This window comes from Ammospiza nelsoni, chromosome 9, assembly GCF_027579445.1.
Source record: "Ammospiza nelsoni isolate bAmmNel1 chromosome 9, bAmmNel1.pri, whole genome shotgun sequence".
Classification (NCBI taxonomy): Eukaryota; Metazoa; Chordata; class Aves; order Passeriformes; family Passerellidae; genus Ammospiza; species Ammospiza nelsoni.
In genome coordinates this window covers 7,082,040-7,105,908 of record NC_080641.1, presented here as the reverse complement: position 1 = coordinate 7,105,908, position 23,869 = coordinate 7,082,040, and the positions used below count along the sequence as shown (strand labels likewise).

General features: G+C 46.9%; 2 protein-coding genes across 12 annotated transcripts in view; both read left to right on the top strand.

Moving 5' to 3' along the window:
- Nucleotides 1–1,314: 1,314 nt before the first annotated feature.
- On the top strand, nt 1,315–10,565 carry LOC132076813 (dimethylaniline monooxygenase [N-oxide-forming] 2-like). Of its 4 annotated transcripts, XM_059478164.1 has the most exons (9): nt 1,345–1,476; nt 2,936–3,124; nt 4,161–4,323; nt 4,704–4,849; nt 6,005–6,220; nt 6,397–6,736; nt 7,245–7,299; nt 7,737–7,772; nt 8,610–10,565. In XM_059478164.1, exons 1-9 carry the CDS (start codon nt 1,345–1,347, stop codon nt 8,983–8,985), a joined length of 1,653 nt encoding a protein of 550 aa, XP_059334147.1. In that variant the 3' UTR covers nt 8,986–10,565. The 4 variants fall into 4 exon arrangements, with proteins under 4 accessions (XP_059334148.1, XP_059334147.1, XP_059334146.1 ...); XM_059478165.1 differs by lacking the exon at nt 7,737–7,772 and having other exon boundaries at nt 1,315–1,476; nt 6,005–6,204; nt 6,384–6,736; nt 7,245–7,314; XM_059478163.1 differs by lacking the exon at nt 7,737–7,772 and having other exon boundaries at nt 7,245–7,321; nt 8,614–10,565.
- A 1,646-nt stretch (nt 10,566–12,211) lies between these two features.
- The window catches only part of PRRC2C (proline rich coiled-coil 2C), a 67,976-nt gene continuing 56,318 nt past the window's right edge, over nt 12,212–23,869 (top strand). For 7 of the 8 annotated variants that reach the window (XM_059478154.1, XM_059478156.1, XM_059478160.1 and 4 more), the window contains exon 1: nt 12,212–12,345. The gene's annotated coding sequence lies outside the window, so the exon portion shown is untranslated. Of the gene's footprint in view, nt 12,346–12,819; nt 13,014–23,869 lie in introns of those variants that run through there. The other variant, XM_059478153.1, reaches the window with a different exon arrangement.

The window sequence follows — 23,869 nt, the reverse complement described above, 5'->3', positions numbered from 1 at the left end:
GGCACTGCCCCAGGGAGGCTGAGAACTTTCTTCCAGTGCATTTAAGCCCACAGGGCAGGGGGAATGCAGGTGTAAAGGTCAGTGGTGCAAGAGCTGGGGCTGTGCCTGGACTTCAGCCTTCCCTTCCAATCCACGGCCAGAGGAACTCAAGGGAAATCTGGAGAGGGCAGAGCGGCAAAGGCACAGCGCTGTCCTGCAAGGTTTGCTCCTCAATTCTCTTGGGTGGGCTTGGCAGGGTTTAAAAGTGGGCAGACAGCTCTCCAGGGTTTTGGCATTCACTGCTGGCTTTGCCTTGCTGCTGGTGGGGGGAGAGGGGTGTTGCAGGGACCCTCTGGAGCGAATCCATCTGCAGGCAGCGCTGGAAAAGGGGGGTGGCTTGAGCACCCTGAGCTTGCCTGCCCTTTCCTGAAGCCAAGGAAGGCTCCAGAAACGAGGCAGGCAGCTGTGGGCATGTCCTGCCCTGTTCCTGCAGATCAAGGAGTGGCTCAGGCCAGGCTTGTGGATGCCAAAGGGGTTGTTTTGCACCTCCGTCATTTTTCTTTCTTCGGTTTCCTCCAGGTTCTGTTTGTGTTAATTTAATTTTTGACACAAAACCGGTAGAAAAAGTTACAAATTACTCTTTCTGCTGACCCTGCAGTAGCAGTATTTTTTATCTAATCAAAGTTCATGCGAGTTCATTTTTTCCTAGCTTGCTTTCCACTCAAGCTCGGTGCCGCTCAGTTTACACAGCCCAGCTTTGAGTTCCTCCCATTTATCCCCAGCGTTTCCCGGGTTCCTTACCTTTTGTATACCCTGTAATCCCAGCCTTGCTTTCACAGAGCTGTCTAACTTCTGAATGGCTGCACCCTGCTCCTGCTCAGTCAGGCATTGCTTTGCTTTCCCCCCTCTTTTTAAACCCTTTTTGTTTTCAAGAGATTGCTCTTTAATGGGAAGTTAAAAGGGAAAGCGTGAAAACGAGCCAGCTTAGCTGGAGTTGCTTCTCCCAAAGGCCTCAGGATGATCAGGCAGAAGAAGATAGCTGCAACTCCTTTGCATGCATGCAAAAGAGAATAAATTAAAGCAGCAGAACAGCAAGGTATAAAAGTGCCTCCTTTTTCATCCCATGGAAGAGGGAGATTCCTGGACCCCCAGAGTGGGTTTAGGAGGGTAATGAGCAGCATCTGTGCACCAACAGCTGGCTGTGGGGTTCTCCCAGGACAGTTTTCCTTCATGAACACCTGCAGCTGGAGAAGACCAGGGGTGTTTTGGTGGGGATGGGAAGAAGGAAATGGCATTTCTGCTGATCCCTGGGCTGTTGTGCTTGCAGCTGCTGTCACACCAGCCTGTCACCTGCTGCAGGCCACCATGGTCCGGCGTGTGGCTGTGATTGGGGCTGGGGCTGGGGGCTTGGCCTCTATCAAGTGCTGCCTGGATGAGGGGCTGGAGCCCACGTGCTTCGAGCAGAGCCAGGACATCGGCGGCGTCTGGCGCTACACGGTCAGTGCCTCCCGCGTCTGCCCCCGGGCTTGTCCCTCTCAGGAAAATTAACCCACAAACACCAGAGGTTTATGTCCAAAAAGGAGACAGAGGAGTCCTTTTATTTTATTTGAATAAAGGGAGAGGCCATGGGGCATTCTCCTGGGATCTCTCGAGTTTTTGGAGGATGCATCCTCCCTTTTTATCCCAGTTTCCCAGCTGCATTTCCCTTCTCTCTTTCCCCATTTCTGAGGGACTTGAGAGGTACAGACTTCCCAAAACATCTGATCCCAAAGATTCCCCTGTAATGTACAACCTTCCCTTTTAATTTTTAATTCTTTTGGAATTTAGGGGGTTTTATTCCCCATTGTTTCTTTCATCTTTCAGTATCTAATTTAATTTATCCGCAAACCTAAAGTTTATTTGTAAAATCAAATCTCTTTTTCCATTCATCGGTCAGTGGAATCCTTCCCGTTGTTTCTTTTCTCTCCCAGTGCTGGTTTTATCTACCAGCAGACTCACAGCTTGTTTGTAAAGACAAATCCACTATTCCTCCCATCCCCTTCCTTGGATGCTCTGGGACTGCAGCAAAGAGGAAAGGGTGGCCTCGCCCTCAGGGACTGTCCCTGTCCCACTCTTGGGGCTCCTCCTGACTCCAAGATGGAGAAGGAAATGGAGGGGGTGGGAAATGGATGGAGTTTTGCACCTTGGCTAAAGGAGCTTTGCAAAATAGGTTTATATGCCTTGATTGTTGTAGTGACAATGTTAATGATTGTGCCTTATGTACTTCACTTGAAAACGATAAACAAAACCATCAAAGAAGTTTTTTCCATTCAAGAGAGAGGAGGAAATGTGGGAAATGGATTTGTAGAGAATTCTCAAAACCTGGCAGAAGGCTTACATAGTGTGCATCTGTATGTAAACCTTGAGATAAGAAATGCTGATTTAGATATGCCATGGAATAGGACAGACATTGTTGAGAGAGAAATGGAACAAGAAACAAGTTTCAAAGGATGATTTTGCAAATAAGACTAGATACTTTAGAGAAATAGAACTATGAAAGATGTATTGTAGTAGGATACACGAGGGGTAATTTTAGGTAATTGGCTTTAAGGCATTTACAGCATGATGTAGCAAAAACCGATAGGCCAAGAAACGCTTATAGTGTACTGTAATTAAGAATTAGTTGGCTTCTGATTGTGATGGTGGGAATTATAACATCTGTACTGTCTCACCCTTCAAGTGAGACTAAAAATAGAATAAAAGTTTTAAAATGCCTCTCAGTTGCCCCATCTCTGGGTCTTTTCTTATGATTAAGAAAAGAGCTTAATCATACAGAGGGAGCAGTAATGATTGTCTCCAAGTGCTAGTCCTGGCTTATTCCTTGTACCAAAATGTGAGGAAGAAAAATACTTATATACTTGATGGGGAGAAATTCTTCCCCTGCACACCTGGAAACATCAGCACTGGCTTCACACAGGACTCCACAGACAGCAAGAGGATCACTGTGTACCGCTCAGTCATCACCAACACCTCCAAGGAGATGTCCTGCTTCAGTGACTTCCCCTTCCCAGAGGATTTTCCCAACTACCTGCCCCACAGCCTGGTCCTGGAATACCTCAGGATGTACACCCAGCACTTCAACCTCCTGCGGCACATTCGCTTCCAGGTGAGCAGCTCTCGGGTTTTGTGTTGCTGCAATGGCTCCCAAGGTGTAAAAAAGTTTTTTTCCCAGCCCCATGACCAAAGAAGAAGTTGAGATTCCTCAGCTCTGCTTTTCAATGTTGTTTATTTTCTCTTATCTGTTCCATTCTTTCTCTGACCTGCTGAGATCTGTCCAGCAGGTCGGGTTATGGCACAGTCCCTGCCCTTGGGGTGGTGTCACCTTTTTATACTAAGAACTACGTGTACTTTATTTACAACAATTTTCCAATACGTATCACCTATGTTAGACAGTCTGTCTCTACTTTAAACCAATCCAGAAGTGTCACCATCACAGCAGAAGATGGAGGGAAAGAAGAAGAAAAAGGACAGGACACCCTCAGATTCCTCCATCTTGCCTCTTGAACCCCCATTCTAAATCCCCAAAATTCTACTTTTTCACCCTGTGACAAATTAGCTATCATTCTACTCAAACTCTTGTGGCTTTTAAATCCTCACACAACGTTGGTAATCATTTCCATGGGCTAAAATCAAAGGCACAGGTGTTTGTGACTCTGTGCCAAGGTCTCTGAGCCCCCTGCCAGGGTCTGGAATCACCCAGGGCAGCCAGAGCAATGTCCTGGGTTCCGACAAGCAGGGACCTCAAACCCATGGGGAGAAGAACCATGCACAGCTGCAGATTGGAGGTGGGATGGGACCTCAAACCCATGGGGAGAAGAACCATGCACAGCTGCAGATTGGAGGTGGGATGGGACCTCAAACCCATGGGGAGAAGAACCATGCACAGCTGCAGATTGGAGGTGGGATGGGACCAGGCTGGGTGCCAGCCCTCAAGGGCCTTTTGAGTCCTGAATGCAGACTTTAGGCCCATGTTTTAACTAACGCTGGTTTAACACAGCCTTGCCCCCCAGTGCCATCACCAGGAGAAATGCAGGGTGGGCTTTAACAGCTTCAGAAGTGTCACGCAGCTCCCCAGGGACCCAGCATTTCACAGGCACGTCTCTATGATCCCTGACTGCTGTTCTCTTGGGCTTCTGTGCAAGACAACAGTCCTCAGTGTGAGGAAGTGCCCAGATTTCAGCACCTCAGGCCGGTGGGAGGTGGTCACCGAGAGCCACGGTGTCCGTGAGTCCCACGTCTTTGACGCTGTCATGGTGTGCACCGGCCATTACCAGGAGCCCTACTTGCCACTGGCTTCTTTCCCAGGTAAGGCCTGTCCCAGCAGTGGGGTTCCCCCAGCAGCCATGGCTGGATTTGGTTCCCCCAGTCCCTGGTTGGATTTTCCTCTGTGAGCCTGCCTGTTCCATGAAGCCCCCACAGTGGAGCAGGCAGGACCCTGACCCCATGGAAATGGTGGGGGGCATTGCAGGGAATCGAAAAAACACCTTGTAAAGGTGCAGCCAGGCTTTTCCCTTAGGATTTGCAAAGCAAGACTGAGCTGAGGAGGTACAGGGCACTTCCATGGGCTTCTCAGCTGCCAGGGGAGGTGGGAGCAGGGACAGTTGGGGGCTGCAGAGGATCTGAGCATGAGGCTGGGGTGAGTAAATGTATCTGGCAGTAGGAAATGCTCCCTGCTCTCTGCCTAGGCATTGAAAGTCACTTTAAAGGCCAGTATCTGCACAGCTGGGAGTACAGGGACGTGCAGGCTTTCCGAGGGAAGCGTGTCCTGGTGCTTGGCATCGGCAACACTGGCGGGGACCTCTCCGTGGAGCTGAGCCGAGTGGCTGCCAAGGTACAGTTCCATGGTGCTCCAGACAGGGCCTCTGCCGCTCCATGGTGCCCCAGACAGGGCCTCTGCCAAGGTACAGCTCCATGGTACCCCAAACAGAGCCTCCCCCAAGGTACAGCTCCATGGTGCCCCAGAAAGGCCCTCTGCTGCTCCATGGTGCCCCAGACAGAGCCTCTCCCAAGGTGCAGCTCCATGGTGCCCCAGACAGAGCCTCTGCCAAAGTGCAGCTCCATGGTGCCCCAGACAGGGCCTCTGCTGCTCCATGGTGCTCCAGACAGAGCCTCCCCCAAGGTACAGCTCCATGGTGCTCCAGAAGGGCCTCTGCCAAGGTACAGCTCCATGGTGCTCCAGACAGGGCCTCTGCCAAGGTGCAGCTCCATGGTGCTCCAGACAGGGCCTCCACCAAGGTACAGCTCCATGCTGCTCCAAACAGGGCCTCTGAGAGCCAGTGGCTCTGATGCCTTGTGAGGGCTGACCCAGAACAGAGGCTGGACAGAGTTAAAGAATAAAATAGGGGTTTATTAAGAGGCCTCAATGGATCCATCTTTGGCAGCACAACCCAGAATGGCCACAAAAATGCACGACCGGTCATGGGGTCTGTCACCTTTATAAGTTCTGCTCCATTTGTGTATTGGAGTTAATTGTTCAATTCCAGCTCCAGCCCATGCAGTCCCATCCTTCTTGTTTCCTCTCTCCAGCCCACGTTGTTTGTGCTCTTGGGCCTGAGATTTGGGTCATTTGTCCTTGGTGCCTAGCTAGAGCAGGAAGTGTTTTGTCTCCCTGCTCTGTGCACAGAGCTCACCATCCCCTCATATGAAGCTCAGACCCACACACTAAAGCAGCACAGAACCTGAAAAATATAAAAGCCCAAACCTGAGGCATCAGCTCAAGGTACCTCAGGGAGCTCTGCCCCCAGGTTCCTCTATAAATTCCACTTCTCACTGAGGGCAGTTGAAGAAGCTTTACAACTCCTGGAGAGTTTGGGCTGCCTGAGGAGTGGCAATTGAGCAGCTGTGGGAACTTTATCAAAGCTGTTTGGTTCATCTGGATGTCATCTCCTCCCCTTGTGTTAGCTCAAGTGCAGGAGATGGGATTTGCCACTTGGGGCAAAACCAAGCAGATGCCTGGGCAGGAGGCTGAGACCTGCTCTTCCCCCAGGTGTTCCTCAGCACCAGGAGCCACACATGGGTCGTCAGCCGGGTCTCAGACCAGGGCTTCCCCATGGACATGGTCAGCACCACCCGCTTCAACTCCCTCCTGGACTGGCTTCTCCCATCAGCCCTCACAAGGAGGATCAAGTTTCGGAAGTTCAATTCATGGTTCAACCACACAAACTATGGCTTGGCCTCCAGCAAAAGGTGGATTTTTCTGGTTGTTTTGTTGGGTGCTCAGGGGGTCTTTATAATATGAAATGCTTAATTCTCAGTTTTGGGGGATATTTTTGGGATAGCAAACCATCGGAGGGGAATTCTGACCATAAAAAAAGTCATTTTAGGTCCCTCCCAGATATTAACACCTCTCTTTTCTCTGCTGCAAGCTCCAAATTTAAGATAATTATCAATGAAGAGCTGCCCTTCTGCCTCCTCTCTGGAGCTGTGGTGTTGAAGCCCAACGTGAAGGAGTTCACTGAAAACTCTGCTGTTTTTGAAGACGGCACAACCGAAGGAAACATTGACGTGGTGCTCTTTGCCACGGGCTACAACTTCTCCTTCCCCTTTCTGGAGGAGTCTGTTCGGGGCTCCATCCACGACAACCGTTCCCTCTACAACTGCATCTTCCCTCCCCAGCTGGAGCAGCCCACACTGGCCATCATTGGCCTGATCCAGCTGACAGGCTCCATCATGGTGGGCTCAGAGATGCAGGCTCGCTGGGTCACAGGGGTCTTTGCAGGTAGGACATGGGGGAGATCTTCTGGCTGGGAGGTTTGGGGCAGCCTGAGCTGCTGCCCACACAGCTTAGGGTATATTTCAGCTCTGTGGGTAGCTTCTGTCCACCAGCTGCATCCCACACCTCAGGAAAGGTGCCGGGATCTTGGGAAGGAGCTGAACATGTCTCTTAAGGTGCTGCTGGAGCTATTATATAATTATGAATATTGTCTAGGTTTACCCCTGCTAGAATCAAAAACTCTGACATAATTGAGACTTCAAGCTTTCAGAAAGTGAAAAGATAATATAAAGCTCTAATCCAGCTTCAAATCAGTTAATGAGACCCCTTCTAGACTTAACAAATTGGCTCATATAAAGTGCAGGTTGAAAATAAATTGAGGCATTTGGAAAACATTTTTCTTTGCATCCGTGGTATCTCCTCCTGATACAAAATAGAAAAGACCAAGAGTTAAAATCCCAAGATTCTTATTTATTTTGATTTCATGGGCAGTTGCTGGTTTCTCTGTTCTCAGGCTGGAACAAGCTGCCTCCCCCCAGCAGGATGATGGCTGAGGTTTTGAAGAGGAAGCCAGCAGTCAAAAGGTGTGTGATGCTCCTGCAGTCGGGATGAGACAGGTTCTGTGTGCCAGGACAAGCTCAGGGAAGGGGGGAACTCGATGGCTGACATGGCAGGGACCTGCTCAGCCCACCCAACTCTGCATTTATTACCTCACCACCCACAGTGGGCTGGGAAAATGCTCCCGTGGCTCCTTTATGGAACAAGACACCAACTCCCCTTCCCTCCCTTCCCATCTCCTTTGCTCCCTCCCTTTCTCTCCCGTTCTCTGGAGATCCCCCCCTGCCAGGCTTCCCAGCCATGTCCTTGTTCCCAGCACATCCAGATGAAGGTTTGGTTTCCTCCAGACTGAGGGTGCCATCTCGTGGCTTCTCCCTCCCAAATCCAGGCCCTGGGGAGAGCTGGGTTCCGTCCAGATTCCATCCAGCACCCCCCTGGAGCCGGGAAGTGTGGGTGGGGAACACTTTGTGTCACTTTTTGGCAGGTCAAGGTGAGTGTCCCACCAGGCTGCTGTGTGTGTGGGAGCTGGCAGCCTGCCTCCTTGGCACTGGGATTGATTTTACAGGAGGTGGAGATGTGTCCACGGGGATGTGGGATGGATGATGATGGGGCAAGGAGGAAACGTTGGGGTTGGGTTTGCCAGCAGGGCAGGGCTGGCTCATGGGACATGGGGGAAAAGCTGGGACAAAACAGAGCCACAGGGGTTATGAGCAGGAGCCCAATGACTGCACCATGGTGCTGTTACACAGAAATATGGAAATTGCTGATACACAGAAATATGGAAGCCTGAGATGCACAGGGAACAAACTTGAGGCTGTCCCAAACTTTCCTCAAGCAGATCAGCACGTCCTTCCTTCTTGTGAGGGAGATAAGGTTTCAAGCAGAGAAATCCTGGAGGTCCCTCCCAGCATGGGAAGCTTTCTGCATTTCCCAGATTTCCCCTTGGCATGGTTATCTCTGAAAGTCTATATCTCTACTTCTCGAAATCAGGCAAATCCACACCCCTGAACCTCAGGGAAGGACACAGCAGGCTGCTTGTGGCATTACGATGATGCTACTGTTAAGTTAGAGCTGATTTTGAAGCCACAACTATGCTGCAGAGACAAAACAGGTTTCTGCTTATCCTGTGCCCCAGGGAACTGCTAGCATCAACCCCACAGAGGCTCCTTCAGTGTTTTTGGCTTTGTTTGGGGCTTAGAGGGCTCTGCTCCAGAGCCTGGGGCTCACCTGGTATCTGAACCTGAGGCTTTTGGTGCCCATGGAGCTGGGAAATGAAGGAAGATGATGCCACCTGACTTTTGTTTCTCACATCCCATCAAAGGAACCCATCTGAGAGGGAGAACCTGAAGATGAGTTTCATCAGCTATGTGGACAAAATCGCTGCGTGCGCCGGCGTCAAACCCAGTGTGCTGAAGCTGCTGCTGACAGATCCCAAGCTGGGCCTGGCCATCTTCTTTGGGCCCTGCTCCCCCTACCAGTACCGGCTGCAGGGCAGGGGCAGCTGGATCGGGGCCAGAGCTGCCATCCTCACCCAGTGGCAGCGCTCCCTGCGGCCCCTGAGGACCCGAGTACTACGTGACAGCTCCAGCAGCTCCTGGGGATGGAGCTGGATGTGCCTCCTGGCTCTGCCAGCAGCTCTCACTGCAGCTTGGCTCTGCTCCAAACACCCCCAGGCAGGCTGGAGCCCCCGGCTGTAGGAGGAACATGGAGAGATGCAATGCCAGGTGATGCGGGCATGGTGCAGAGCTGTGCCAGTGTCTTGGTTTGGAAAGCCAGGAGTCTGCTAAGGAAGGCAGGAGCCTCCCCTGGAGAATGTAATACATGGAGAATGTAAACCCTCCCCACCCCTCTGAATTGCTATAAAATTTAAATTAAGGGGCTCTCAGGTAAAAAATATGGGAGCAGGAAATAACAGTTCTTTAATAGGGAAGAAAAAATAAAGGATAAAATAAACAGTGCAGTACACTAGAACAACACTGACAGAGTCAGAACCCAACCTGACACCCTGTGGGTCAGGGTGTTGGTGGCAGTCCCATTGGAAATGTGGCTGCAGCCCTCCTGCAGTGTCAGGAGTGGTTCTGTTGGAGCAGGGATCTGTAGAGAAGGGTGTATTCTTCCTCTGAAGATCCAGTGGAAGAAGAGACAGCTGCTGTTCCTCTGAGGAATCCAGTGGAGAAGCCGTGCTGGTGTCTCAGAACCTCTGGATTATATCTGGGTAGCAATGCTTGAAACCTCAGATTGTATCCAGGTAGGAATGTTTGAAACCTCAGATTGTATCCAGGCAGGAATGTTTGAAACCTCAGATTGTATCCAGGTAGGAATGTTTGAAACCTCAGATTGTATCCAGGTAGGAATGTTTGAAACCTCAGATTGTATCCAGGTAGGAATGCTTGGCTCCTCCCTCTGGGCTCACATCTCCCAATGGGATGTTATAGTTCTTATCACCCATGCAGTGACATTCAATAGCTGTTATCAGCAATGTCCCCACCCGAGGGAGGTGTGATTGTGGTCACTCCAAGAGAGAGATAAGGCAAACTGCCCACTTGACAAAGGGAATCTGCCGTACAGATGGTAATGGAAAACATCTTGCCTTGAACAGCCAGGTGCTGCCAGAGGGATGGAGCTTGCACCAGCAGGAGCCTGGGGCTGTCTGTGTCTGTCACTATAGGACATGGAACAACACAAGCACACACTGCTGCTCTCAAGGTGAAGAAAAGGAAAGTTTATTTTCTGACCTTAACATTTATCGTTTTCTAAAAGTGACAGTGGGTTGGAGGATGACAGTGCCACCTCTCCAATGACACTGGACAAACCAACAGTCCATCAAATTTCTCTTCCTCCATAAAAGAATGCAAAACAATAAGTTATTTACAGAAAGTGTGTGAGAAAGTTTGTTACAAGAATGTAAACATCAGAAGGCTTAGAAAATCTTAAAAAATCAGGGTGACATGTGTCCAGCCATCTCCTGCTGATGTTCTGTAGGAAAGGCATTTTGTGCTGTTCTTGTGAGCCAGCAAAGGCTTCCTGAAGATAAGGAAAGCCCCGTAATTGTCTCCAGGAAGACACCAAGGCTGTCCCCATGACAACGTGATGGAAGAGGGAAAGTTCAAAGATACGGACTCGAGCTGGCTCACACAGAGTGACCTGGCTCCTTGCTCACCTACTGAGAACTTTGTTTCTTTCTTATGACCAACGGGCAGTGAATGTGTCTGTTCAGTAAATGTAAATATCTTGAAAAACCACAAAGGCAACATGTTGCTGTAATAAATCTCTCTTATGCACCCTTCTGATGGAGTCTTGGTGCTTTGCACTGTGTCACACCCTATAGTGACAATGTTCCTTCTGACATTGCACCAAAGGTGACACAGAGAGCTCACCTGAACCATTCTGAGCATGAGGCCAGCCTTTGGAGAAATGAAATTTCCTGCTCCCTGAAATTTGGGCAGGATCCACACCACCTTGAGGTTTCATGAAACATGAACTCTCTGAAGAGAGCTATTCTGTGTCTGGTAACTTTTGGGACGTGAAGGAGGGAGCCACAAATAAACCTCACAGATCTGCTCTTTGCTGATGGATTTATTGATGGTTCATTATCAGGGGGTGTGAGGTGGATCCCAAGCTGTGACAGAGAGGAGAGTCCTGCCCTAATCTATCCATTGTATAGATAGAAATATCAACAAATAAGGTATATGAGAAATGTTCTATATGTTCATATATTGATATACAGTAATTAATTATACATACAGCAACAAAGCCAAGCAGGGATCCCTGACATTGCCCCAGCAGCCTTAGGATTATAGGGAACCCTGAATTCCTATGATGGGGACCAGGATGGGAAGCAAGGTGGAGCTGGGATGGGAGCAGGGATAGGACTAGGATGAGAACAGGGATGGAAAGTGGGATGGGACAGGGCCAAGATGGGAACTGGCATGGGGCCAAGATGGGAACAGGGATGGGGCTGGAATAGGAACCAGGATGGGAACAGGGAAGGGGCCAGGATGGGGATTGGGAAGGGGATGGGATGGGAACGGGATGGGAACCAGGATAGGACTGGAATGGGGTCGGGATAGGGCCAAGATGGGAACCAGCATGGGACCAGGATGGGATTGGGATGGGACCAGATGGGAACAAATATAGTACTGGGATGGGAACTGGGATGGGGCTGGGATGGGAGCAGGGATGGGACCAGGATAGGGCCGAGATGGAAACCAGGATGAGGCCAGAATAGGACCAGGATAGGGCTGGGATGGGGCTGGGATAGAACCAGGACAGGACTGGAATAGAACTGGGATAGGACCAGGATGGGGCCAGGATGGGGTTGGGACAAGACTGGGACAGGACCGGGATAGGACAAGATGGGAACCAGGATAGAACCGGGACAGGACCGGGCTAGAGCCAGAATAGAACAGGATAGAACCGGGACAGGACCGGGATAGAACCAGGACAGGATTGAGATAGAACCGGGACAGAACCGGGCTGGGGCTGGGATGGGAACAGAGATAGGAACCAGGATAGGACCGGGATAGAACCAGGACAGGATTGAGATAGAACCGGGACAGGACCGGGCTAGAACCAGAATAGAACAGGATAGAACCAGGATAGGACCGGGATAGAACCAGGACAGGATTGAGATAGAACCGGGACAGGACCGGGATAGAACCAGGACAGGATTGAGATAGAACCGGGACAGGACCGGGACAGGACCGGGATAGAACCAGGACAGGATTGAGATAGAACCGGGACAGGACCGGGACAGGACCGGGCTGGGGCCGGGGCCGGTTCCGCTCGGCCCCGCCCTCCGCCCGCGCCGCCAGGGGGCGCTCCTGTCCCCAGGAGCCCGCGCGACTGCGGCACGGCTCCGTCACGTGACCGGCGACGCGGGGGCGGTCCCGGCGGCTCGCGCTGTGCGCGGTGACGTCAGACGTCGTTGGCGCCCGGCTTGGCCGCCCGCCATCTTGGCCCCTGTGTGCGAGCGGCCGAGGCGGCGGCGCCGGGAGAAGCAGCGGCCCCGCAGGCACCGGGACCCGCGGGCAGCCGAGCGCCGCCCAGCGCGCCCGGTAAGCGGCGCGGCTCCTCCGCTTCCCCGCGGCGGAGCGCGGGCTCGCGTGGCGGCACGGCGCCGGCAGGAGCGGGCGGGCGGCCTGCGCCGCATGGCCCCGGGCGGGGGCGGCTTCCGCCCGGGCGGGCCCGCGGCCGGCGGGTGAGGGGCGCCCCGGGCCGGCACAGCCGCCGGGCGGAGCGGGGCGGGCGGCCGGGCCGGGGTTCGCCGGGCCGCCCCGCATTGGCGCTCGGGGCCGGCCGCGCCCCGCCGGGCACAGCCCGGGCCGCGCCCGGGGCCGGCGGGAGAGGCGGCCGTGCCGGGAGCGCTCCTGCGCGGCTGCTGCTTCCTTCTCCCGCTCTCCTTTTTGCCCTCCGCTTTTCTCCTTTTTTCAACAGCGCTCGGTCTGCTCCTTCCTTCCTTCCTTCCTTCCTTCCTTCCTTCCTTCCTTCCTTCCTTCCTTCCTTCCTTCCTTCCTTCCTTCCTTCCTTCCTCTCCCCCTGCCTTTCTCGCTCTGGGGTTCCCAGGAAGGCGCCGAGCCCTGCGCGCGTTGGCGCTCGCTGCGCGCTGTGATTCCTCTGCAGGAGCGCGGGGGGAGCGCAGCCCTGTCCTGCGGCTGTAGAGGCAGAGCGCCTCGCTTTTCCAACTTGGGATCCGCATCCCGGCCTCTCTGGCTCCTCGCCTACGGTAAAAGGCGGCTCTGGGGGGGGGGTTTGGTGCGGGGTGAGTGAAGGAAGGCATTGTTTGTGCTCCCGGGGTCGGGGTGCGCTCCTGGAGAGCGCTCAGAGGATGGGGGAGCGTGCTGAGATGACACGGCTGAAATTCAGGCAGCTGCTCTGCAGTGGGCATCATCCAGGGATGCAGGGATTGAAGATTTTCAGGCTGAAAGATCATTTTCAGGCTAAAAGAGAATAGTTTGGGCCCTCTTCCCGATAAAGGGGACGTGCACCAGAGCGTGGTGCTGAGCCCCGAATGGAGCATCATGGCTTTTCTTCCTTTTTGTGTTTCACGTGGGTTCTGTAAATATATTATTCGGTGGAATGTCTTGAAGTCAGTATTTTCAAGTATTTTTCTCCTTGTAGCCCTGATTATTGGGGTTAAATAGGTATATTCCAGCAACATTTCCAACAGAAGGAACGAGGCTGTGATTTTTAATAGTTTTTATTCCTTGTGCAGTGAGGCACCTGGCCTGCTTCATCTTCAAGAGCTCTGCTCAGACAAGAAACTGCTTCTGAAGGGGCAGGAAACAGGACATGATCTCATTTGTCCATGTATGAGAAACAAAAGGATTGACCTTAAATACTGACTGCCAGGAGCTCTGTGTGCCTGTCAGATTTTTTTTTTTTTTTTTTTTTAATTCTGTAGTCTGGAGAATTTTGCTTCTGCATTAATTTTGTGGTGTTTTGGTGCAACTCTGCAACCATTTGGTTGAGAATAAAGAATCTCAAAGTTTTGGGAGTTGGATGAATGTTAAGTGGGAAGGTGATTTGGTGATGTGGGCTTGAGAGGTGACTCTTAAAACTGAAGTGAGAGCTTGGTTCTCTCTTAGAGGATTGAGGCTCTGTCTGCCACCTCAAGCTCTGCCTTGCTGGGTGGATTTGCCTGTATGAATTTCTTGGCTTTTGTAGATAATAGGCCATGAAATATGTATAACTCAATATACAGTTGCTTCTGTGACTCTTGCTAATATAAATATTCTGTGTCTTGGCAGTTTAGTAGCAATTTATAATATCTTTGCTCTCAATTAGACTTTCCATAATGGGAGCCCTGGTTTTTTTTGTAGAGCAGAATGTTGCATCAGTCTCCAGTTTTAACTTTTAACTGCAGTTTTAACTCCTGCACCAGTGCTAGGGATTTATGGGATGCACCTTCCATGGGTCCTGTGTCCCTGGCAAAGTGAGCAAGGGAGGGATGATGCAATTCCAGAGGGAGCTCCCTGTGGGTTTGAGGCTGTCTGGATGAATTCTGGGTGGCAGTTAAGAGAAAGAATGGAAGCCAGAGCAGGATTCTGGTCTGTGGGGCCCATTTCAGCCAGGTGTCCTGCAGGACTGGGAATTGCTTTGCTCCAGGCTGATTTCCAGGCTAAGGAATGGCAGGGATGTGAGAGTGGAGAGAGGATAGGATAAATACCATATAAGGGGTGCTGTGGATAAAATGAGGAGATCAAAATCTCACCCAAGAGTTCAAGCCTTGCACAGTGTGCTCTTGCAGAGGAGGAAATCCTTGTGTAGGAAAAACACTTCTCTTCAGAGGCTCCTGCAGTGGTGGAGGGTTTGAGGGGAAAAACTCCAGCACCTTCCCACTAGCTGAGGATGGATGCTGGGCTTGTAATGACAGCACTGCTGGTGGTGTTTTACTGGTAGAACCAGTTCATCCTCTGTAGGAAATTTTTCCTTTGCTCAGCTTCGTGTGCTCTCATTGTTTTTTGGGTTTGGGTTTTGCAAAACCCCCTGGAAGCTCATAGCTGAAAGCAGTGTGAAAATAAAAGCTGAAATTCGTGTGAGGACGTGGGAGAAAAGAAAATAACACTGAGCATTGGTGAAATGAAAATGGAGTGCACAGGAGTCTTAAAAAATGCATCAAGAGCAGAGGAAGATGAAGTCCTAATAAAAATCAGATGAAGACAGCTTTTATGTCTCTGAAGAACAGGCTAACAGAAATAGACTGTTTTTATTACAAATACCTCAGCCATTACATAACATTCTAAGTCAGTGCTAACGAGCTCGTCTGTTACACATTGCAAACACACACTGGAGGGAGAAACTGTTTAACATTCCCATTGTTCATGGTTTAAATTATCTGCCACTGCCTTGATTAACAGGCAAATTAGAGTGCAGAATCAGCCTTACATGTCTTCAGTCTGCAGCATGATGGTGAGAAATTTTAACTGATGTTTATTTGAAAATAATGTGGGCTGCATTTCCAGCATCAGGGACAGGAATGGCTGCACTTTGTGTTCAGCTACAGCAGTGATGCCTGAAGAACTGGGTAACTGAGTGAAGAGGGGGTCTCTTCAATACCAGTTTAATCAATGTCCAGCTGATTCCCAAGTGAAATGGCAGCCTCACTGGGGTTTTACAAAGTTGGGCTGTAAATTGTAATTTGGCAATGATTAGGCTGCCCTTTTTTGCTGCACTGCTTGCTGAAGTTAGCAAACCAAACTTTGTGTGCAGCCCTTCTCAGGCTGTCCTCATGAAATCAAATAAATCACTACAAAATACATCACTTGATTTAAGATTCATATTTTGTAAGCAAGTGACTGTTGCTAGATTTTATTGTTTGTACATTTTAACTTACAATTTCAGTCTACAGTTAAAATTTTAAGGAATGTTTGCAGCAGTGATGATTTAAGATGCACTTAAAATGATTTGTGCCTTCAGTTAAGGTGGAAGTGCAGCAACATTTGCTTTTTGTTTGAGGTGCCAATAATTTCCTCTCAGTTAAAGACCTGATACTGCTTTAGGACTTCTGTTTGAAACTCACTGAAGGACCTCTCTTAATATCAATGAATTGATGCTTTCATTTTGAAAAATAAATAAATACTGATTTACAGGGCTTGTTTTGTAGTCATGTTTAGGACAGGCTGTGCACAGCAGAAGTCCTCTAGTGAAAAGGAGCAAGAACATTTTTCCTTGACAATGCAAATAAGAAAGATGTATTTTAGCAGGAAAAGCTTGCCTTTGGCTTGTGGCATTTCTGAGTGGTTGCTTTGCTGGAGTCACCTTGGTTAAGAGATGTTTTTCATGCCAGGGATGAAGCCACCAGCATGGACAGAGCTTCACGGGACACACAGAGCTCTGGATAACAACAAGTTCCTTGATATGTTTTTTAATAATGTCTTGAGCCTGAATTGTTTACTGCATCTTGAAAGCAAAGTGTCAAGGGATGTGTGGGTTGGTTTTTTTTTCTGAACAGAATAAACAGAAGCCAGAGCAAGTGAAGATGTTAAAGCTGCTCTGCAGCCATTTGGCAGATGCAAGTTAACTTCCATGGAAAATGGATTCTGTGGTGCTGAGAGACACATGCATAAAGCTGCCTGTGCTGATAAGGCTTTTTGAATTTAGCTTCTCATCTTTTTTTCCCCTTCTTTTTGTGGTCAAACCCAGTCTGAAGCAGAGATCTGGAGCCCACCCTTACTGTAATGAACTGCTGCTGTCCAGAGCTGTTGTCAGTGTGCTGTTGGCAGCTGCATCTCTTCCATGCTGAGCATTCCTCAGTGAGCAAGGAGATGTGTCTGTTCCAAGAACTGGGTGAGTCACAGGCAGAAGCATGCAACCAGAGCTCCAGAGGATAATGGGCAGCAGGTAGAGAGCCTGTGAGTGCTTGTGAGCTCTCTCCAAGCTGGACCACACCGAGGAACAAAATTGTACCACCTTTATTTGCATTGCAGGGAGATTTTTGTACTGCTGCTGACAGTGTGTTGCAAGCTGGAGGGTTTGGCAGCCCTGGCTCTCACTATCACAGTGGGAGTATCTTAAAAACCTTCAAAATGTGCTGTTACATCTCTTTAATACAGACAATAAATTGTGGGGTTTTTTGATGTACATGGGTCTGGTTAGGAATAATAGGAGTTATGGGCAGCAAAGAATTTGGACAAGGTGGGATGTTTTAAATGTGACAAGTAGCTTAAGTCATTACATAAGTGATTAGAGTAACTGTTTTAAACTTTTATATAATGCTGAGGTTGTACAAGAGTTCAGAACTGGTTTTTCTGTAGGTTCTTCTTGAGTGCTTTCATCTTCAGGTTGGACCCTTCACAACAAAATTACCTTGAGAAGATGAACAGAAAAGAATTGGGGGGAAAAGCTGGCAAAGAGGGGAATAATTTTGGCACGTGTGTTCTGAAGAAGAGGGGAAATCCTTAAGGATGTGGCCCTAGAGTGGTTCTTGTGCACTCTCAGAATATTCTGTAGGAGCTCATGAACAGAGGAGCTTGCCTGAACATTATTTCAAAGCAACTAATAAATTTCCAAAGTAAAACCCCTTACATGTAATTATTTCTTATTTAAACATTAATTTATGAATAGGGGCTTTGGAAAAACAAGTATAAAAATTTTTTACTTATTTGCAGTTGAGGTCAGGGATACTTTAAAGATACAGAAAAGCTTGATGAGGAATCTGCTCAATGTTGTTGTTCCTGGGGAAGAACACTGACAAAAGGTCTTACTTCCTCTGTGAAAAAACATGAATTATTTCATGGGGCTGGAAATTGTGGTAAATGAGTAGGAAATGGAAGTTTTGGAAGAGAGTTATTCCAGCAAAGGAATGATTGAACTTTTTTCTCCTGATCTGTCCTGCTCTCTGTCCACTGCCCAGGTTTACATGGGGTGGGTGGGAAGGGTTGAAATGTTCCACCAGCTCAGTGAGGGTTGGCAATAAAGAGGTTTTTACAGTAAGTATTAAAGTGTAAGGGAAAAATGAAACAGTGGAAGGATGGGCATTGGCTGTAAATGGCTGCAGCTTCTGCTCATCTGTTGGGAATCTGGTCCTTTTTCCTGTATTTATGGATTTTCTTTCATCAGCTTCCTAGAAGGAGGTGTTTTGCACCAGTTTATCACTGGGAGCAGCTTCAGGAGGGGATCCTGCTCAGCTCAGCTGTTCCTCTGGTAATTTCCCCCAGGCAGCAGCTGCAGAGGAGCACACCCAGCTCACCTCAGCGTGCTGAGGCTGCTGCTGTAGCCTCTCTGGATTTGTCTTTTGTCCCCATTTTCCCAGCCTGACACAGCAGCCACTCCTCAGGATGCCACCAAGGAAGATGCTCCCCATGTCACTTGGTGTGTGGGGAGAAGGATTTGCTGATATTTTTGCCTTTCCAGGCTTCTGCTGGGTGGTGTGGTTCAGTTGAGCAAGAGACAAAGTGGTGCTTGTGACAGTGTGCTGAGTGTGTTTGTAATTTTTTATGGGATTGTTTGTGATCCTAACCATTAACAGATGCCTTTACAGAGAGCTGCTGGGGTCTGGATAAACTGAAATCTAAATCTAAATGAGCTATGAAGAAGCTTGGTAAATAGTTGTAATTTTTTTCAGTTTAAAATCTTTCTGACAGGAAAGACAGGTCATGCTAGTGTTCTGTATTCACAGAAAATGTTGCCTCCCAGGCTGCTGTTTGAATCCTGCACTTTGATAGCAGGTACACAGCTTCTTTCTGCAAGAATTACCCTTGATTTATTCCCTTATCTTGTGCTCAAAAATAGGCAGCAATTCAGTTTGATGAGCTTTGAATTTTTCTCATTCTTCCAAATAATGGAAATTTCTTTAATAAATGGTTTTGCAAATCTTAAAAATAAGTCTCATTTGGCATCTGCAAGTTGAAAAGCTAATTGGGCAAAAGCACTTGCATTGTTCTGTTCCCAGAAATAATGAGAACTCTTATCATTATGATGCTCTCTTTAATTCTATAGATACTGTTTGGGGTTTTTTTCTGGCCCTGGCTTTCTTCCAGAACTTCAAAACTCCTGCCTCAATTGAAAATTTACAATTTATGAAAGTTTCTTAACCAGCTGCATGAAACTGGAAAATCAAAAATCTGTCTTGCAAAAAAATTTGCTTAATGTTTGATGTCAAAGAAATCAGAAAAGACTCGTAAAGACATTGTCAGGCTAAGAAGAAATAAAATAACCTGCTCTAAAAGTGACCCGCAGAGAAATCTGGGATGTTAGGTTCTCAGAAAAGAATAGATTTTTGGTTGGAACATGTTTAAAATGTCTAAATTGTAGCTGTGTTGGGTTGGTGCATTGCCTTGTCCAGTTGGGTTCTGCCCTAGGTGGGACACTCACTGGCGGTCTCTTTACTGGAATGTCTTGAAAAATCCTTTCTGGCAGAGAAAGTGGGATAATTTACAAAGGGCTGCTGTTGAAGGAGTGTTTCTTGTACAGGGTATTGGTGGTTAACTCCTCATTTGCACTCGGGCTGTGCTTGTGGTGTTGGGTTTCTCTGCACTGGTCTGGTTGTGTAGAACAAATGGGAAAATGAACTGGACACCTGCAGTACTGTGCTTGTATTTACCTGCTCACCATATTCCACTGTGCTCTTCCCATCCTACAGTTTAGGAGGCTCTTTGACATCTGACAGCTTTTTATCCACGTGCCAGTGAGCAATAAGGTTTGTTTTGCATTGCTGCCTTGCTGTGCCTCAACCCAGACTGGGAATTGCCCTGTAAGAACTGGACAAGTGAGATGTTTGTTACTCTTGGAATCTGCAAGCAGAACATGTGGAGAGCTGTTTGATTAAACACAATTCCACATCACCTCCATCAGCAGTGAGCAGCCTTACAAACCTGTGCACAGACAGACAGACAGACTGTGCTGCAGTGTTGAGCTGCTGTGCCTCTGCCAGGACCAGTCTGGACCATCCCAGCAGAGGGGAATGCTGAGCCCAGGCTGCATTTGGCACATGCAGGCACATTCTGATGCTCATGACTTTGTGTAGTCAGGTTCACAACTCCAACCTTTAAATCCCTTCTCTTTATTATTTGATTGTATGCAAATTCCATCAGTCTGATAGCCTAAAGAAAAAAAAAAAGTTAGCACTATTCCTCGTTGCAAAGAAGTTTGAAAATAACAACCAAAGGAAAGTAGATTTTCTGAACTCACGAAGCTAATTAAAATCACTTCTATCTAGATCTTTTAAACCAGTCATCATTTTTTTTTTTTTGGCTAAGGATTTGAGCCTTAAGACTGAGTTTGGACATCATGTGTTTCACTTCTTCAAGGTACCTGACCACCAGAGTAGTATTTTCTGTAGGAGTCTTACTTGCTTAAAAGTGCTGCTGCTTGAGGTGGCAGATGTTGGGCTTTTAGTCCAGAATACCAAAAAAACTTTTGTTAAAACTCTCTGGTGATTCTTGTACCATTTTTCATTATCTAACCTCTGGAAATTCAAAGAATTACCAGACACAAAATTGGCTGAAGGGAATTTCTTAATTTGACCTTGTTTGATACTCCACTTTGAAAATCAATATTATTTGAAATCAATTTTTGTTTTCATTGTAAAGTTGTCATTGCAATAGAAATACCAGTATTTCATTATAAAGCTACAGCAGACAGGGATATTCTATCTTCTGCATGTGCAGTAGTTGAGAACTGAATGAAATTTTTAGGGAGGAACTTCCTAATTTCAGCATTTTATTTTAAGAATAGCTGTATTTATACTTGAGTGCATCTCTAAATTGTCTCCTTAGCTCCTTGTAAAAGGCAGAAGTCAGTGTAAGGGGTGTGTTGATGAACAGCTTCACTTAGTAGAAAGCTTAAGACCAAACTTGGGCCATTGGTGTGAAACATGGAAGAAAGAGACAAACATTGAAAGCATTGAATTCCTGGATAACTGCATTGTTGTAGGTAATATTTAAATAGTATTTGTGAGGATACTGAACAACTTTATTTGTTGTTCTGGCTATAAACATGCAAAAAATCCAGTGAATGAAATGAAAACTGCTTTATTTCCACCCAAAGTTCCTAAATAGCTGCATTGGCATCATTTCTGCCTGTGAGGGGAGGGAATGGGACCAGAATCTCTCACTTACCTGAGGTCACCTAAAAAGGAGAAGATTTCCTAAGCACTAGAGACACCAGAAATGATCTTAGCTGAAAGAAAGCAGCTGTGTGAAAGTATTGAGTGCATTTTTGACAGCTTTATTGGCAGTGTGAATTTAACCTGTCTGTGGCTTTTTAATCCCTTGTTATGTGGACACATTTAAGTCATGCTGATTCTCATTGAGCCTGCTGATCAAGCTGCTTTTGTCAGGGCTGTTCCACAAGAATATGGTTGCATTGAAATATTCATGCACATACAGTTAAGCAGATATTTAAATCTGTGGTTAGAGACAAATTTAAGGTTTGCTGTACTTGGATCTGTGAGGTTTTTAATTATTTTTTCTTTTGTGCTCAAGAAAAAAAAAATTGAACTGACATAATTTTTTTTTCTGCAGTAATCATCCTAAAAGTTTGTTTGGTGCCATGTTAGCCTTAAAATGCTCCCAACAAAAATTCCCTGAGCTGTTGTGGTTTGTTGCTGGTTTTCCTGTTGGAAAGCCAGGATTTAGTTGATTTCTCCCAAAAAATGGGTTCCACAAGGTGCCTTGCAGCCTTTCTAAGGCAGCAGATTTGCTTGCTCTGTAGATTGCTGGTTCAAAGTAACACATGCTTTGAAGTACTTTCTGAGCAGAGAATTTTTTGTGGGTGGCTAATTTGGGTTGCTTTTCATTGCTTACTTAGCTTAGCTCTATTTAGATTGCTGTTGCATGTCTGTTAAAACTGATGCTGACATATTTGTGGATGCCCATTTCTGGCATCCCCAAATTCCATTTTTATAGGATAATGCCCTAAAATGGCTGTCTTGTGTCATGGTGTGTTTCCCACCTCACAGACTCAGCTTTGGTGTAGTTTTGGAAAGACTTTCTTAGGCTTTAAAGAGGAGCAGTTTGAGGAATAATTGAACTAGCAAAGCCTGCTAGTCTCAGGATGAAGTGTCTTGGTTCTGAAGAGCCAAACTAATTTTGATTTTTTTCCATTTGGTGGCTGTAACTCCTCTGTAGATTGTGCCCATCCTACAGCTCTCCCAAGGAGGTGATGGGTACATGGAGATGGTTATTAAAGAGTTTTTTTGTCCTTCTTAGCTGCCAATCTCCATGGATTTCACAGAGTCCATGCAATCAGTGCTTTGTGCCCTCTTTCAAGCTGTGCTGGAAACCAGTGAGCCCAAAATCTAGAGATGGAAGAGTGAGACTTCCTAAAGAAATGAAACTTGTATAGAATGAACTGTACTGAGATCTACCCAAGAACTCTTCAAAAATTTGAGGAGTTTCTCCTCTTGGAGGTCATAGAGCCTTGATGGGGATACATGAAGGAAAAGCTTGGAATTCCCAAAGTTTTCCTGCAATTTTCAGCCTACTTAGCAGCAACCTGCTTGATAATGAACTTTGCTGCAAGTGGCTCTTGAAGGAAAGGGAAATCCTGATTTCAGAGGCTTTATTAGATACTTAAATTTGACAGAGATTTCTTTGCTGCCTGAGTGTTACCAGAGGTTCTCCAAGCTTGTTTTTGTGTCATATTAAGCTGACAGTGCTGCAGTTATTAAAATTTCTTAATAGTGGGATAAATGGCCAGAGCTTTTGTGTATTTGTTTTGTTGTTATGTTTTTGTAAACAAAAATGGGCTAAAAATGGTGGCTCCAGAGGGGAAAATATAAAGCCATCAAGAAGAGATTGTTGATAAACATCCATGTCAAAGGAATGTTTAATTGTAATTCCGTTTTTTATCTGTGTGCAACCTTCCCTCTTCAAAACCACATCCAAACCCCATGTACTAAATAATTGCACAGTATTTTGGAGTGTCCTTTTAAAATAATAGGATTCCATGAGACTGGGTTACAAAAAGCACAAAAAAAGGCTTTCTTGGGTTCCAAGTGCTTTGACTCCAGTATCCTCTGTTTCTTTGTTTTAAGTTGTCATTCTCTTTCTGTAATTGATTTAAATTGGTCTCTTTTCTGAAGATCACACAGTTGTTTTTCAAAAATTCATATCTAGCTGGAGACTATGCTTAGATTTTACAGTAGTGGGCAGTTTCTTCAGTTCTAGAATCTAAATATGCCAGACTTACAGTTGAAATGAAAACCTTGTCTAAAATTTTTAATGCCACATTTTTATGTGCAGTGAAATTTTGTTTTGAATTTGATTTGGGAGCATCTGCCTCTAAAACCAATGGCATATGTGGTTGCCATAAATGTTTAATTTTATATATATATATATGTGTGTATAAATATATATATTTAATATTTATTTAAAATGTATGTATAAATATGCATATTTTATATATTTATATATAATTTTTAAATTTTTTTGGTAGTTGTATTTGGTTCCAGGATTTACCAGAGCCACATTGTTCAGTGTCCCAGAAACAAAGCTATTCTTAGAAAAGTGAAGTTATGGCTGGATACAAATAACAGATTTGTATAAGATGAGTTTTACCCTTTCACTGCTTTTAGTGTGCTTAAAATAGTGTATGGAAACTCTTTCTGGATTGGTTTCTGTTTTGAGAGAGGTGCTAATGTGTCCCAGTTATGAATAAACTTTCATGTAGTGTTTTTGGTGATGTTTCCCACTTCACAGATGGATTTGAGGCACTGAGAGTTCAGATCTCCAGCTGGTTTGAGTCCTGAGTGGTTCTCTTTGCCTTCCATCATTCCAGTGCATCTTTCTCCAAATGTGGCCAAAACTCAGCCCTTGGAGTAGAGGTGACAGGGACTAGAGATCCTTGCTGTGTTGAATAGGAATTGTGAGAATTATTGCAGTATTTTTAATGCTTTAAATTTTGTGAAACTCCTGTCCAGGTTACCTGTTCTGATTGAGCTTGTAGGCTGAAGAGGTGTGGGCTGAGGGTTAAGATGGAAGGACTGTATTAAATCTAACTGGAATAATGCTGAAGAAGTCTCTTGACATGTTGCACTAAAAACCAGACCTTTTTTGTCTAAGGGTTTAAATATGCAGTGTATAAAATATGGTTTGTCATCTGGTCTGACAAGAATTTAGGAGTCAAGCTGTTAAATGT

Bases quoted from the DNA above. Each gene is read 5' to 3' on its own strand.
- LOC132076813 (XM_059478164.1), top strand. From the start codon at position 1,345: ATGGTCCGGCGTGTGGCTGTGATTGGGGCTGGGGCTGGGGGCTTGGCC. The intron at 1,477-2,935 runs GTCAGTGCCTCC...GGCTTCACACAG, and splicing joins GCGGCGTCTGGCGCTACACG to GACTCCACAGACAGCAAGAG. The intron at 6,737-7,244 runs GTAGGACATGGG...CTCTGTTCTCAG, and splicing joins GGTCACAGGGGTCTTTGCAG to GCTGGAACAAGCTGCCTCCC.